This window comes from Stigmatopora nigra, chromosome 10 (genome assembly GCF_051989575.1).
Source record: "Stigmatopora nigra isolate UIUO_SnigA chromosome 10, RoL_Snig_1.1, whole genome shotgun sequence".
NCBI classification, from domain to species: Eukaryota; Metazoa; Chordata; class Actinopteri; order Syngnathiformes; family Syngnathidae; genus Stigmatopora; species Stigmatopora nigra.
In genome coordinates this window covers 12,660,001-12,673,973 of record NC_135517.1, presented here as the reverse complement: position 1 = coordinate 12,673,973, position 13,973 = coordinate 12,660,001, and the positions used below count along the sequence as shown (strand labels likewise).

General features: G+C 37.6%; 1 protein-coding gene across 4 annotated transcripts in view; it reads left to right on the top strand.

The window, feature by feature from the left end:
• Window positions 1–13,973, top strand: part of LOC144202694 (contactin-4-like) — a 99,919-nt gene that overhangs the window by 79,658 nt on the left and 6,288 nt on the right. For 3 of the 4 annotated variants that reach the window (XM_077725582.1, XM_077725583.1, XM_077725584.1), the window contains 8 exons: window positions 3,082–3,209; window positions 8,050–8,225; window positions 9,576–9,696; window positions 10,123–10,281; window positions 10,788–10,937; window positions 11,902–11,972; window positions 12,723–12,957; window positions 13,164–13,279. In XM_077725582.1, the coding sequence (XP_077581708.1) occupies window positions 3,082–3,209; window positions 8,050–8,225; window positions 9,576–9,696; window positions 10,123–10,281; window positions 10,788–10,937; window positions 11,902–11,972; window positions 12,723–12,957; window positions 13,164–13,279 (1,156 nt within the window). The remainder of the gene's footprint in view (window positions 1–3,081; window positions 3,210–8,049; window positions 8,226–9,575; window positions 9,697–10,122; window positions 10,282–10,787; window positions 10,938–11,901; window positions 11,973–12,722; window positions 12,958–13,163; window positions 13,280–13,973) is intronic. The other variant, XM_077725585.1, reaches the window with a different exon arrangement.

Below are 13,973 nucleotides of genomic sequence, written 5' to 3'. Positions count from 1 at the left end.
TGTTGTTGTTGTTGTTTTTCCCCCAGCGTCAGCCAATCATTCTGTGCAGCAAAAATGCAATAACAGCAAAATCAAGTGCATGCTTGCCTTTGATATATAATTGACCTTTAACCTTAATGTGACAATTTCACGGTGCCTGCAGAAAGAGACCCTAATTTGTTTAATATAATCCTGCTTGCACTAGACAGGCACGCAGCTTTGATATGGCAGCATTGAGTAAAGCAGACATCAGCGTTTCAGGACCGTGTAGCACAGCTGGAATTGATTTACGACTCGAGCGTGATTGTTTCTTAACTGCAATACTACATACAATGGAACCCATAGGAGGGAACAACCTTTCAATTCATCTAAAAAGACGCTCCCAGTGCAATTCAAGGTTTTTAAAACATCTGAGAGCATCGCCCCGTGTTCCCAGGGTAAGATGACCTTGTCTTTTTCAGGGTCTTTCACCTCCTCCAATGTTATTAAAAATGATGTTTTGCTATATTTCTGAAGATAAACTTCTTTGTCAGCTAGATTGAATGATGACTGTCATTTTGGGATAGTAATGGTTATTCAGACACTACCCATCTTATTTTTCCAGCAAATTGAATGACACATTTCCCTTCAATGCAATTTATCTTCGGTTTGAACACTTGGCATTTAGGTAAAGGATATTTTGAATAAAAGAATGGATGATTTAGTTTAGAGTTGAGAAAGCTGTGTATGTGTACTCAAGCACGGATCCAGGCTAGAAGGCTTTAGAGGCGACTAATTATTTAGCAAATTCACCATCTTGATATTTGTGGTGTCATGGCTGAGTAATTTCACTGATAGAATCTTAACCTCTTTTTTTCCACAAATCCGAGTTGTTTACCTTGGTAATTAAGTAGACACAAACACACGCACAAATCTGAACCTGCAGCCAGCTTGCCAGTCAGCAATGAAATATTAGTCGATAAGTATTCATGAACGGTCATGCTCAGAACACTCAAAACCATGATTATGTATAATTTCACATGCTGAATCTTTATGAGTCTACGTCTGTTATCTGACAGCATATGCAGGTTCCTGCCGAAAATTAGCAGACATTATTTTACCATTTGAATAGAAGGCTTCAGAAAGCTCCAACCCGCACTTTGTTCCAAGCTGTCAACACACAATCGTCTTGCCTCTTGGGAACTATTTATTTAAGCTATGGCAATTTCCTCTTATAATGTAGAATTTTAGAAAAAAGATGAACAGAAATATGCCGATTGAGCCATGTTTCAAAGGTTTCAAGTGTCTCTTTGATTGAGAGGAGATATGGCTACATCTGTTAACAGCATCTCAAAGAGGATTTTGGAAAATAACAAAACCAGGCTTCTTCTTTTTACCACATTTGACAGTGGCTCTTTCCTTTAATTTCCACTTCATATGACATCAGATTTGTGACTGATGTTGTGTATCTCTTTCATCTTGTCACATTGCAAGGAAGATCAACTCTAGACACCCACTTCCTCCGAGGCTTGATCTAGCCCAAAATACACACACCTGTGTTTTTCCCACTCTCCCTGCCATCCTTTCCAAAGTAATCAATCTGATAGGCCCAGTATTCCTATGTCCATTAAAACCGTGTGAGACAGGGATGAAAGAAATGACGCTTGCATTCATTTTACCTGTGAATTATTGATATGTGCCCCTTCGCTGGCATCCCCTAGGAAGGAGATGGGGGAAATGTCTCCTTGTATAATGGACACGCTACACAGACATGCTGTCTGGGATGTGGGTGAAAAGTGAAGAAGAAAAAAAGAAGTACAGTAGATGAGTCTGAATCTTTTAGTCAGTTTAGTGGTGTGTCAAGACTGAATAATAATCGTCTGTCCGTTCATTTCCTTCAAACTAATGTAATGAACACAGAAAGACAAATGGTCTCTGAATGTCTCCAATTTGCAATGCTAAAACTGCAATACAAATATTACAAGATAAGAATGGGTTTCCGGTTTTGGGATTGAACTCTTTTTGTGAACCATTGCTTGTATTCGGCACCACTGGTTCAATTTGTCCCAATATTTTTCAGATTTTTTATTTTTTTATTTTTGTATCCGATATACCCCGATTCTTATACATTGTGGCTCTCTGGCTTCAGATTGAGATACCTCAATCAGAGAAACCAACTTTGTTGCAAACATTTTTCCGAGTTGTATGGCAAGCAAACTTGAATCCTAATTGATAATTGTTTCTGTTGTATCTAATAAGAAATGGGGTTGGTTTGATTTTGATGGACTCATGCTTTAAAGGTGTTTCTTATGTATGTAAATATACTTGTTGATACATAATGCATAATGTAATCTGGTCTTTATGATCTGAAAAATATGGTAATCTTGTCAATTGTATGTTATTAATAGAAGATCCTCCTAAAAGATGTAAGATGGCTGACCTTGGTAAAAGCAAATGAGTTCAGTAGATGCAGCAAATACTTTTTTTCCCAGAATAGAAGCAGAGGAAAAGGTAGTTTCTCAAGATGATGTAATCTGTAGAAAGTTACTGATTGTAAGACAGTGGTAGGAAGTGTAGAGAGACAGAATTAGGGGGTGCCATGTGAGACAGCACTGTTGGGTAGGTGAAGATGATTCGATAAAGAAAGGCAGGCAAAGATATCCATGTGGCTGCATTTGAGAAAGTATTTTCTCAAAGTTCCCATAACTTTTGTCATTTTTCTGATCATTTATAATCATTAACACCTTTTTTTATCAGCTTTTTAAGTTTAATGGGAAATACCCATGAGTGTCTTTCGCAAGATACTCAGTTTGATAACAAAATGCCTTGCGGCTTCATAACGAACACATACTCTGGGAATTTGCTCATTGATATTTGAGATGTAGAAAAGCCTTGGTTTGGATATGATAAGAATAAACTAAAATAGAATATGGTTTATACATTATAACATTACGCATTATTATCATCTACTTCTATTTGAAATAAATGTAATAGCCAATAGTGTCGTTAGCCGAGGCAATAGTTAATTGTGTGCATAGCCAGGCATTTTGTTATGTATTTGTATCAAAGATCTACTTGTATAATATGTTTGTTTTTTACATTATTTGTATGTTTTAACCACAGGGTTTCCATTCTGGAAAATGGTAATCTTCGCATATGGAATGTAACCAAATCAGATGCTGGACCCTACACGTGCATGGCCAGGAACCAGTTCGGTGTGGCCAGTAGTACAGGAAGCGTCACAGTTAAAGGTACCAGTCATTTTCATTTTCTTACCTTAGGCAGAGAATTTCCTCCCATTCATTCCCTTGGGTTCATGGCTGCTTGTTTGTTGATATGATAATGCAATTTCAGCAAGATAAAACACTAACAGGTCTCAAAATGTATGTCAGCATTATCATTTCCAGCTCTCAACTAAAATACGCAACAAGAATATATACACTGTTTTAACTATACATTTTTTAATAAGATGGGAGGACGAGTAGTTGCGCTACTGGCAAAAAATGTAAATGCAGTTTTCTTCAGGCGCTTTTTCAGGTCTATGTGAATGTTTAAAAGAAAATACTTTGTATAGTGAACTTTTAAAAGTCATGAAGAAACCAAAAGTTACATTTCCAATAGATCAAATATACCAAGTCCTATAAAGCGCATGCAGAGTTATCGTTACGAGTGAGGCAGTCAGCTCACTGCGTGTTTTTGCTAGATTGTTGAAATCACTCGGCAGTCTCCTTTTCAGCCTCCAGTATCTTCCGAATATATATTTCGTTTGGGAAAAGACCTCATGTTGTTAGATCATCTGCAGTGGGGATTGCATTCCTGCTCTGGTGCTGTGACTTATTACACTTCATTAAAAATGAATGGGAATGGAGTATAAAGTGTTGTGCCCGCTGCTGATTTTTTTTTTAGTTCTGTTTCCAGAGGGGATAGTGCTATCACCTTTTTTTGAGTTTCTAGAAGACTTTCTGACATATTAAGTGAACTATAAACTTACTGTGACCCAGTTTCACCAAGTTTGTCTGGTTCATTTAATCATATTTTTTTCTGGTTCTGAACTTCCTTGTCTAAGTTATTCATTAGATTTATTGGATGTCTGATCTTTATAACCTCAGGTATTTCTTTTTAGGTGATAGTCAAAGCGATGTGAAGTTGAGTCATATACAGATTTTAACAGAAGACGGAATTCTTTGAGTATTTTGAATTACTAAAAGAACTATGTGATAATGTTTTCAGTATAATTGCAATCGTTTGTCTGTCGTCATAAAATAAATCTTCCACGAGCCACAGATTGTTGACCATAAATATGGTCAGCAAATCAAAATGTAGTAATAATATCAAATGATTTAAACTGTATATCTAGTAAAGTGATGTGTGTCCTCTGTGTAACATGTGTATTCAATTCACATTGGAGGGAAAAGACACTTCTATTCTGCTGTATAACGTTTAACTGTTTGATCCAAGGACTATCTGGGAAATGATTTACAATGTCTAATCTTGCCAACTAATGCTACTTTTCAATTCCTACATGTTTAATTAAATAGAAACATCAATAGTCCTATTCATGTCAATCATGTATACTTACTAAATGACATGAATCCACCTGCAGTCATTTAATTTGGCGAATATTCAGGTCCAATCCTGTCATCTGTAGATAACTTAAATTAAGGCATGTTTCCTTTTTCTCTGTTGAATTATGAAACAGATTTCATACATTATGAATGTGAGAAAGTCAGCAGCAGTCAAGAATGTGGAAGTGAGCTTTGAGTGCACATTGCTGCTGATTTATGACAACTTCGCTCTCCCCCCGCCGCTCCCACTTGCCACACCCCACTGAGAGCTCTCCTACAAAAATAATACCTTTTTTTATGATTTAAAAAAAGGCAGGAGTGGCCCAGGAAAAATAATGGTGCAATATTTTTGGGTTTTCTGTTTTTTTTTTTCATTTTTGACAACCATATTGATTATTATTCATTTTATTTCAATTTAGGTCGGTAGGGAGATGATATATTTTACACAAGGCCATTTAATAGTCGTGCTGTTGCTTTCACCCTCAGTCTGCCATGTTGTAACCTGCCCCTGACTGCAGCTTCAGGTTGATGTCTGAATGTGTGATTTTCCAATCAGGTTGTTAGGAACAGCGCCTGGTAATGTCTTCTCAGCATAAATTGACGCTGCTGTTATGCACTTTACTTTATCAGGCAGTCGGGTTTATTTGACACCCATTGGGTATTTTTCCATCATCTTATGTACAAGCAGTTTTCCGCAGCTGATATACAAATATTCTCCAGACTGATTATGTGCCTTTCTGTCACATTTGATATCGTCTGTTAACGGGGACGGGGTAATTTACATGTATTATTTGAGTCAAAATTGGAAACCTATTTAGTAGGGGGCAAATGTGTGTTGGGAAGAGCTCTTATGGGAGATGACAGTATTATATTCCAATTGACTGTTGTAATATGAATGCTGAATAATACCTGTCATGAAGCATTCTGAATATAATGGTTGGAATGAGTCACCTAGAAAACAGCTAAGGAGGGGCAGTCACAATAAATGAGCCTTGTTAATGTCCACATTATGGCAACACTGGGGGATATTAACAGATTAATTACATTGGATATGAGATGCACTTGCTGAATTTAGATACAACCAGCCCTGAGCTATTGCAGTTAAAGTAGAGGTCAGTGAAATTTTGAATCATCTAAAATTGGGCCTGTTTGTACACTTGTATTTAGCCTTAAGCATTATTTATTACATAACATATCCTTGAAATTCCCATTTTGGGAGAATGCTCGCGCATTTTTTTTTTTTTTTGTCAGTCATGGTGTGACGTTGACAACCAGAAGGCTCAATGAATAACATTCTCACTTCAAGGTAACACTGTGCTGGGAGCAGATGATTAAATGTTTGTTTATATTTCAGTTTTATAAAATAATGGTAGCTTCTGTATAGTTTGTGTTCAATAAGGGCATATTTTAAGACAGAATTTTTTATCATATTGCAGTTACTAATGTCTTACCATTATATTGCAGTTTAATTTTATGTTAGTCTTTTTTTCCACTTTTTTGTTTGTTTGGATTTTTGTTTGGTTTTTCTTTTTACAAAATTGTTATTTCCTACATGGAAATGCCAGGGCTGTTTTACTTGTTTTTATGTTTTACGTCACGCTTAACTCTTAGTTGTTGCGATTAATACATTGTAAATTATATACATTTGTTGAAAAATGTACAATTTGTGTACTGTGAACAAGTCACAATGTGGGATGAAAAGAATTGAAAACAATGAGACAGAACGACTGATATTTTGTCAAGTTGGCAAGTTAAGCTAAGCCTTTCTAATTTGCCATTTTATTTTCATTCCTGACATTTTCCAGATCATAAAAAGAATAGGAGCGGTACATCTTGCTGGTTGAATATTGAATAAGATGATCCTCATAGTATGAAGAGTCGCTCAAATGATGTCAATATCTCTCATTAACCGAGCTAACCATGCAGGTTACTGCCCTTTCATTTTTTTTTAGGCAGAGGGCAACAAGACATTATATTTGACAGAAATCAATCAGAATATACTTAAAATCCCACTGTGTGGCCATGTAACCAACCTTACTTTCCATTTAATGTGTCAGAAATGATGACAGAGGAGGGTAATAAGGGAAGCCATTCTCTTCATCTGTCACAGTAAATCCCAGGAGCTCCTTATAGAGATCAGGCTACACAAACTACAAGGAGAGCCAGTTCATGCAAGGGAAGAAGCCGGCAGATGCAACAACCTCGCTGGAGAGATAAAAAAAACAAATAAAGGGTTTATGGCATGTTATCGAGTTGCGTAGGAAGGGGAGTAAAATATTTCTAAAACTTAATGTGTCTCTGCGGATTCCTAGGTTGTTTTTTTTTCTTTCTATGCCATATTTGTTTATGTATACTAGCCAGATTCCTATAAATATATGCATATAGTTATATATATATGTTGATTTTGCCTAACCTTGGTAATGCATGATGCAAGAGGTTAGATTTATTTTATTTTCTGTAGAATTTTCATTACCATCCACTCCCCTGCCATTTAGGTTAATGATCTTTCCATGATAAACCACAAACCACTGCGATATCCTAACCTTTTTGCTTTAAGACCAGCTTTATCTCCTTCATTTATTTTCTCAATAACACCATAAAACATGCTTCACACTTGTTTTTCCAAAATAATGCAGACTCTGACAAGTATTGGAAAGTTTTTGTTGCAATACCTACCGTTCAATACTGTTCTCACACTGGACCACAAATAAATATATTAATAGACTTTTAAAATATAGATTCAATGAATGCTAAAGTCAATGTGTTGAATAGGTCTGTGGATTTTATGTGTGTATAGTTCTTTCCCAAGGATCATTTGGCAAGTTAAGTTGAATCAAGAGTGCAGAGTGGCAATTTAAAGTAATCACAGCACCCCCCAGAGGGAGAAGCTTGTTATTCAGTCTGTCCTTCTCATCTGGCCTTTCTCATGTCCTTCACCCTCCTCCAATCCCACATGCACTCAAGTGCAAATAGGCGACACTTGTCTTATTCCCTGCTGATGCCACTGCATTGCGCTGCAGGTTTCTGAAGAGAACACTGACTGCTAGAAGAGATGTTCACTGGTGTTTACTGTTTTTTCTTGCCGTGTGCTTTGGGAATACCTGAAGGAGTTTCAGGCTAAAGGCTGAGTTGACAGTGACTCATTGTGACTACTCAGAATGCAGAAGAGACACATCTCTAACCGCCAGCAGGTATAAAGTCAGGCTGGGGAAGAAAAAAAAGGGTAAAAACCCAGCTATTGTGGCTTTGCAAGCTACGTGCTCTGCTCAGCCATTTATATCACTCTCAAGTGTCTGACACCTTCAAGTTGATGATGGAAAGGCAGATTCCCTTCAATTGTAAATCATCCTTACCTATGGAAGAGGGTTTTTTTTGGTATAACTGGTATGCTCATTCATTTTTTTGTACCGCCTTTCCTCACAAAAGGGGTCGCGGGGGGTGCTGGAGCCTATGCCAGCTGACTTGGGCTATCAGGTCCGCAAAGAGACGTGATAACTAACTGGTATGTTGAATCTTTTTATTCCAGAACCCACTATCATCACCACTCAGCCTGCAACACTGGACATTACTGTTGGGGAGAGTGTGGTCCTACCTTGTCAAGTGAGCCACGACCCCTCACTGGAACTCAAGTTCACCTGGTTCTTTAATGAGCAGCTCATCCATTTTGGCAACCATGGAGGATTTTTTGAAGAAGTGGGCGGTGTAAGTTTTTAACACTTTTTAATTACCTACTCTGCTGCCAGACTTAAAGATGCCACTTTATTTTTTTTACCCTATTCTTATACATTCCAGTTTATACTGCAGTGTGGTTTTTATATGGATGTTTGTTGGCTAATAAGCAGCAGGACGTTTGGGTTATATATATCCCATGATAAAATGAGAACACCTGTGTTTTATAGTCTAGTGCGAGGTATATATGAAGGATTTTTTTATTTATTTTATTTATCTTATTATCTGGTGCACCTTATTGTCCAATCAATCATTTTCTGAACCGCTTATCCTCACAAGAATCGTGGTTTTGGTAACATGAATTATCCTATTTAGCTATTAAAGCTATTAACTATTATCCTATTTAAAATGAACTTAAGGATGACAATACACTACAATACAATCTCATTTATGCACATACTAAAAATACTTTTCTCAAAATTTTAATTATATTACAGAAAGTATATGAAATGATAGTTCAAACTACTCAGTTTCTTTCCCAAATGTACTCGTGACAGGTGAGGAGACATGAGAAGGTTTTTTCTGACCTTTCTAAAGTATTATGCAGAATAGAGTTGAGGGCACAGAAGTGAGCATTCATTAGTATTTCAATGTTGACATACTCTGGATTTTTCATCACAGTCATAACATATTCAGCTGCTGTGAAAGTCTCAAGTGTGTTATTTATGGCCAAAATGAAATTTGCATCCCATTCCTCCATCCAGAAACTATAATTTCCTCTATACTTCAGAGGGTGGGTTATGCAGCATACATTGTGCATATGTGATGTACTCACTTATCTTTTGAAAGTCCACCCTTATTTCAAGACTATACAAAGAGGAAATGGAAAACCATAGGAGGAACTGTTCATTTGTCTTATTAATCAGCGTTTATAGTTTAAAAAATGTACAGTGCAGGGTTCTGCTGCTGAGAGATTGCAGTACTCGCCTAGCTTATAGATAAAACCACTTCACTGAATTGTTACTGTCATTGTGCCACAGCTTCACACGATGTCCAATTTATTAGTGTGCCTGCTCTGCTCCACTCTGTGATATTGAAAAGGTGGGAATTGCTCCCTTAAAGATCTTACTGCTCCTTGTAACTGAGCCAGACTTATATGGGTATCAGGTACAAGCTGTTCATGCTTGTGCGTTTCCTGTAATTAAAGTCAGGGGGCAAATATACACTGTCTTTGCCGAAAACGGGGTTGTTCTTTAAATTAATCGTCAAAATTTATCCTCCCATGTGGTTGTATTTTAAATTTTGTGTCATAGTAAGGAGGTTCATAGTGTACTTGTATGTGTGTGTGTGTTTTATTTTTATTTTTTATTGTTTTAATGGCAGCAGCATTCGGCAGGAGACATTATGATTCGAAACATTCAGCTGAGGCATGCTGGGAAGTACACTTGTGCTGTGCAGACCAAAGTGGATAGTATCTCTATTGCTGTCGACTTGGTTGTTAGAGGTAAGGGTATTAAAATGTATTTAAAAAATATATTAAAATGTATCAAAAATAGTCCCTTTTTCACAACATTGGTGACTTGGTTTAAAAATGAATAACACTGCGGCAACTGAAGAGGAAGACCCTAAGTGGCTCATGTTTTTTTTGAAATGATAAAATGAATTTTTGAATTGAAAAAATACAGTAAAATGAAATTCCAAAGAACAATTTATCTCCAAGTTTTCAACATTTTTAACGTCTAATTAGAATGGCTTCCCGAAGGTTAAGAAGAAAAAAATAAGGACTTCTCTACAGTAGCCGGAGGGTGTTAGGAACCAAGTGACTATGTCACGTCATCATCTTTCTTCCTCTCTCCTGCTGATTTAAATGACTCTTTCGCCCATTCCATCTTTTCTTTCCTTGCTGTCGCCTGGTTGTGCCATCTCGCAGGTCCCCCAGGGTCCCCTACCAGCATCCAAGTAGAAGAAATCACAGATACCACAGTGACTCTATCCTGGAGGCCTGGTACTGATAATCACAGTCCAATTACCGCATACACCATCCAGGCCAGGACACCATTTTCCCTCGGGTGGCAGGCTGTCTCCACAGGTAAGCTCTCGCCAACCAGCCGTGGCCTATTCCAATCTGACAGAGGGGGGCTGCTCTTTATTCTGCCTCTCTACTGAGAATATAGGAGATGTAATTTTTACCCCGTGTCCAAATGGGGCTCCATTGTAGCGTAACCGTTGGCCGCCATTTTATCAGACTCCTGGGAATTCTGAAACATGAATCCCATCCTCGTGATAAAGCCGGAGCAGAAAGTGTCACATGATGCTCAATAATACCGCTGATGGATAGTTTTCCACCTCATAACCTCTGGAGTGGCATTCAGAGAACACATGCTTGGCTGCTATAACGCAATGTATACTATACTTTTTACTCTCCTCCATTGATTTTTTTCAATGAATTGAAGAAAATTCCATCCCCAAAATCTCTTCACTGGTTTCCTGTTTGTGCAATTTGACCTTTCGGCACACAACACAGTTTGAAGCTGATGTGCTCATACTTTTACACAAACTGTAATAAAACTGAAGGGAGCATTTGTTTTATTGCAGTTCCTAAAGTCGTAGGAGGCCACCGTCTGACAGCCACTGTAATTGACCTGAGCCCATGGGTGGACTATGAGTTTCGAGTCCTTGCAAGCAACACAATTGGGACGGGCGAGCCCAGCAAACCGTCCAAACAAGCCAAGACAAAAGGGACTTGTATGTAAAACACTATCTTTTATGTTTACTTCCTCTCTCTCAAAGGATGCCAATAGCTTTGGTTTCGAAATTGTTAAGTGTCATTTATTGTATTGTATTGGATATAGCATTGATACTAAACTTTTTTAAATGCGGACCAAAACTGGGTCAATGCTTAACCTCCTATGACCTAGGCGTCCACATGTTGACACCCTATTTTTGATTGTCAAAGACTACAATGTTAAATTTTGGATTACAAGGGCCTGGCGTCTTTTACAGATAGAGCGTCCACTTATGATGAGGACATACTTTTTTCTCAAAAACTACACTCATCACTTTAGACTAAATACAAAAGAGAAAATTAAAATGCATCCCCTGCAGGAGTTTGGGTCTTAGGAGGTTAAGTCACGAGAAAAGCTACTTTTGCAATCTACCATGTTACCACTATGCACATGGCATTTAAACATAGTGTTATATACTTTCCTGAGGAACAGTTTCATAGTGAATATTTTAGGAATAGACCAAATTCATTTCCAAAATGTATTCATTCGTTTTCATGTCAGAGTCGTGGAGTGCTGGAGCCTATCCCAGCTGACTTTGGGCGAAAGACAGATTACACCCTAGACTGGTCGCCAGTCAGTCTTAGAGCACACATAGAAACAGACTACTATTCGTAATCACAATATATATAATACAATATCTTGTGAAAGAACCACTGCAACACCGGGTGGCCACTTCTAATATTTATTGGAAGGAAAAAAAATGTCAACAAATTAAAAGTCAATTACTCTCCAGAACAGATTGTGAGTTTTACGGATCAGTTGTAAACATCACATTTCATGCAGCTGCTGCATCATAAAGAAATATCTTAATAAGCTCTTTTTATGTGTGGAAAAATGGACACTTTGAGCATGGTTCCGTGTCAGTTTTCCACATCATGTGTAGTCAGCAAGGCTAAGCTGATTGCTCTTTTCCCCCTGCACAGCTCCCAAGGTCACACCAGCTAGCGTGAGTGGCGGTGGTGGGAGTCGTTCAGAATTAGTGATCACATGGGAGGTAAGCAAGAATGCCACGGTCTTGTCACACATACTGCAGGCTTCACCAGATGTAATTTTTCCAGAGGATAACTTTGATTTACAGCGTAAAAAAAGCACTGGGTGTCAAGGTAAAAGGGTAAAATTATTTCATGGTTTTTGAAAGGTTAATTAAATCAATTCTCAAAAGATAGCCAAAAAGAATCTTTTGAACTTATTTTACAAATTATATCTGGTCCCTCCGTATTAAATCAAGGCACCTTTAGATCCTGTAAAAAAAAAAAAAAAAAATTCACACTGTGTAAAGTAATAAGGCCTTGCTGTGAAACCCCTCAAAGTCATTGCTAATGTTTCATTATGCAAAAATTTAATCTGCTTAACCAAAAAAAAAGCTTCTATTCTGACACACTGCCTTGAAATCGAGTTCTGACATTTCAGCACCAAAGCGAGTAATATGCTTATCCTTCTGTTTATCAAACCAAAACGAAATGAAAAGAAAACGATGCATTCAAACAGTCACATTATTACATTTGTATCATATTTATAACATATCAGCATTAAATATTGAAAAGGACTAATAATACCTTACTTACCAAAAAATGCACCCAAATCTCCCAGTATCAAAGAACATGACCTGGTTTGAAGTACTGTATTAAAAATAGGTGTTTTGTTCAAAACTATTCCATACATTGCTAATTAATTTGGTCTTTTGCGTTACATTATTAGGTACTTCTAGTTTAAAATCTTAATGTGTGTGTGTTTTTTTTCATAGCCTGTACCAGAGGAGCTGCAAAACGGACCAGGCTTTGGCTACGTTGTGGCTTTTCGACCTCATGGTGCCACAGGTTGGATGCAAGCTGCTGTACCCTCCGCAGAGACCTCTAAATATGTCTTCAAAAATGAAAGCATCCAGCCATTTTCACCCTTTCACGTGAAGGTCGGCGTGTACAACAATGAAGGAGAAGGTCCATTTGGACCTGTCACTACAATTTATTCTGCAGAGGAAGGTGAGAAATATGCCCTACACAGCCTCAGTGGCACAATAGTCAAAGTATCAGATTGAAGGATTGGCTGTGATTCACAGGAAAATGCATGTTTCAGATATTTTAATATAAAAAAAATGGATGTACTAACGGCAACACTTTTTAATGTTTCCCGTTGAGTGGCCATCAAAACTGAGTGCTACCTCTTAAGTCTTTTTCATCAACTTCAGAACCTGGCCGAGCACCCACGAGGGTACGTGCCAAGAGCCTCTCAGCGTCCCAGATTGAAGTTTCATGGAAAGCTGTTCCCTGGGGTGCCAGTAAGAGAAGAGTGCTGGGCTATGAGGTAAACAGCATGATTTCCCATTTATGTTTTTTTCCATGTCTACTTTCAAGGATTTTTTTTCTTTTATTTTTTTGTACAGTAGGTATGTGCAGGGCAGAGTTGAAACTTGATCTCTTTTATTATTGATGAATAACTTAGGCTGATGCGCAATACCTTAGGCAAAGGAGATCATAGCTAACTGCATGCATAATAAACCATCAAGACTTTAGGCGTTCTATTGTTTTTTTTGTTCTTATTCTTGTTGCTTCTCAAGTGTTTTAACCTGTGCTGATGAATGCACTTATTCAAAGCTTCAAAGAAAAAAAATCATTTATAATTTTGCATCCTTCATATAACATTGGCCGTTTTTATTTTTATTCATTTGAAATATAATATGTGAACAAAGGAGCTACTTTTTTTTCCTCCCCTGAGCGCATAAAGGCTGAAATCTAAATTGTTGACCACTAAAAGTCAACAGAGGAAGAGGGTTTGTGCAAAGCATCCTTGCAAAGAAAGTCAAATTATATTTGGGATGTGAAGCGTGCCTGCTGTTTCTGCCCTGACAACCGTGGTGACAAATAAAACCTATTATCAGTGTATGTTGGCAGGGGATTGTTGAATATTTTTGCTCCTTTATGTGCTGCAGCTTTTTGTTTTTCACATCACTCTGTTTAAACTGTCATACTTGTCCAAATGATGTGATTCATATTCAGCC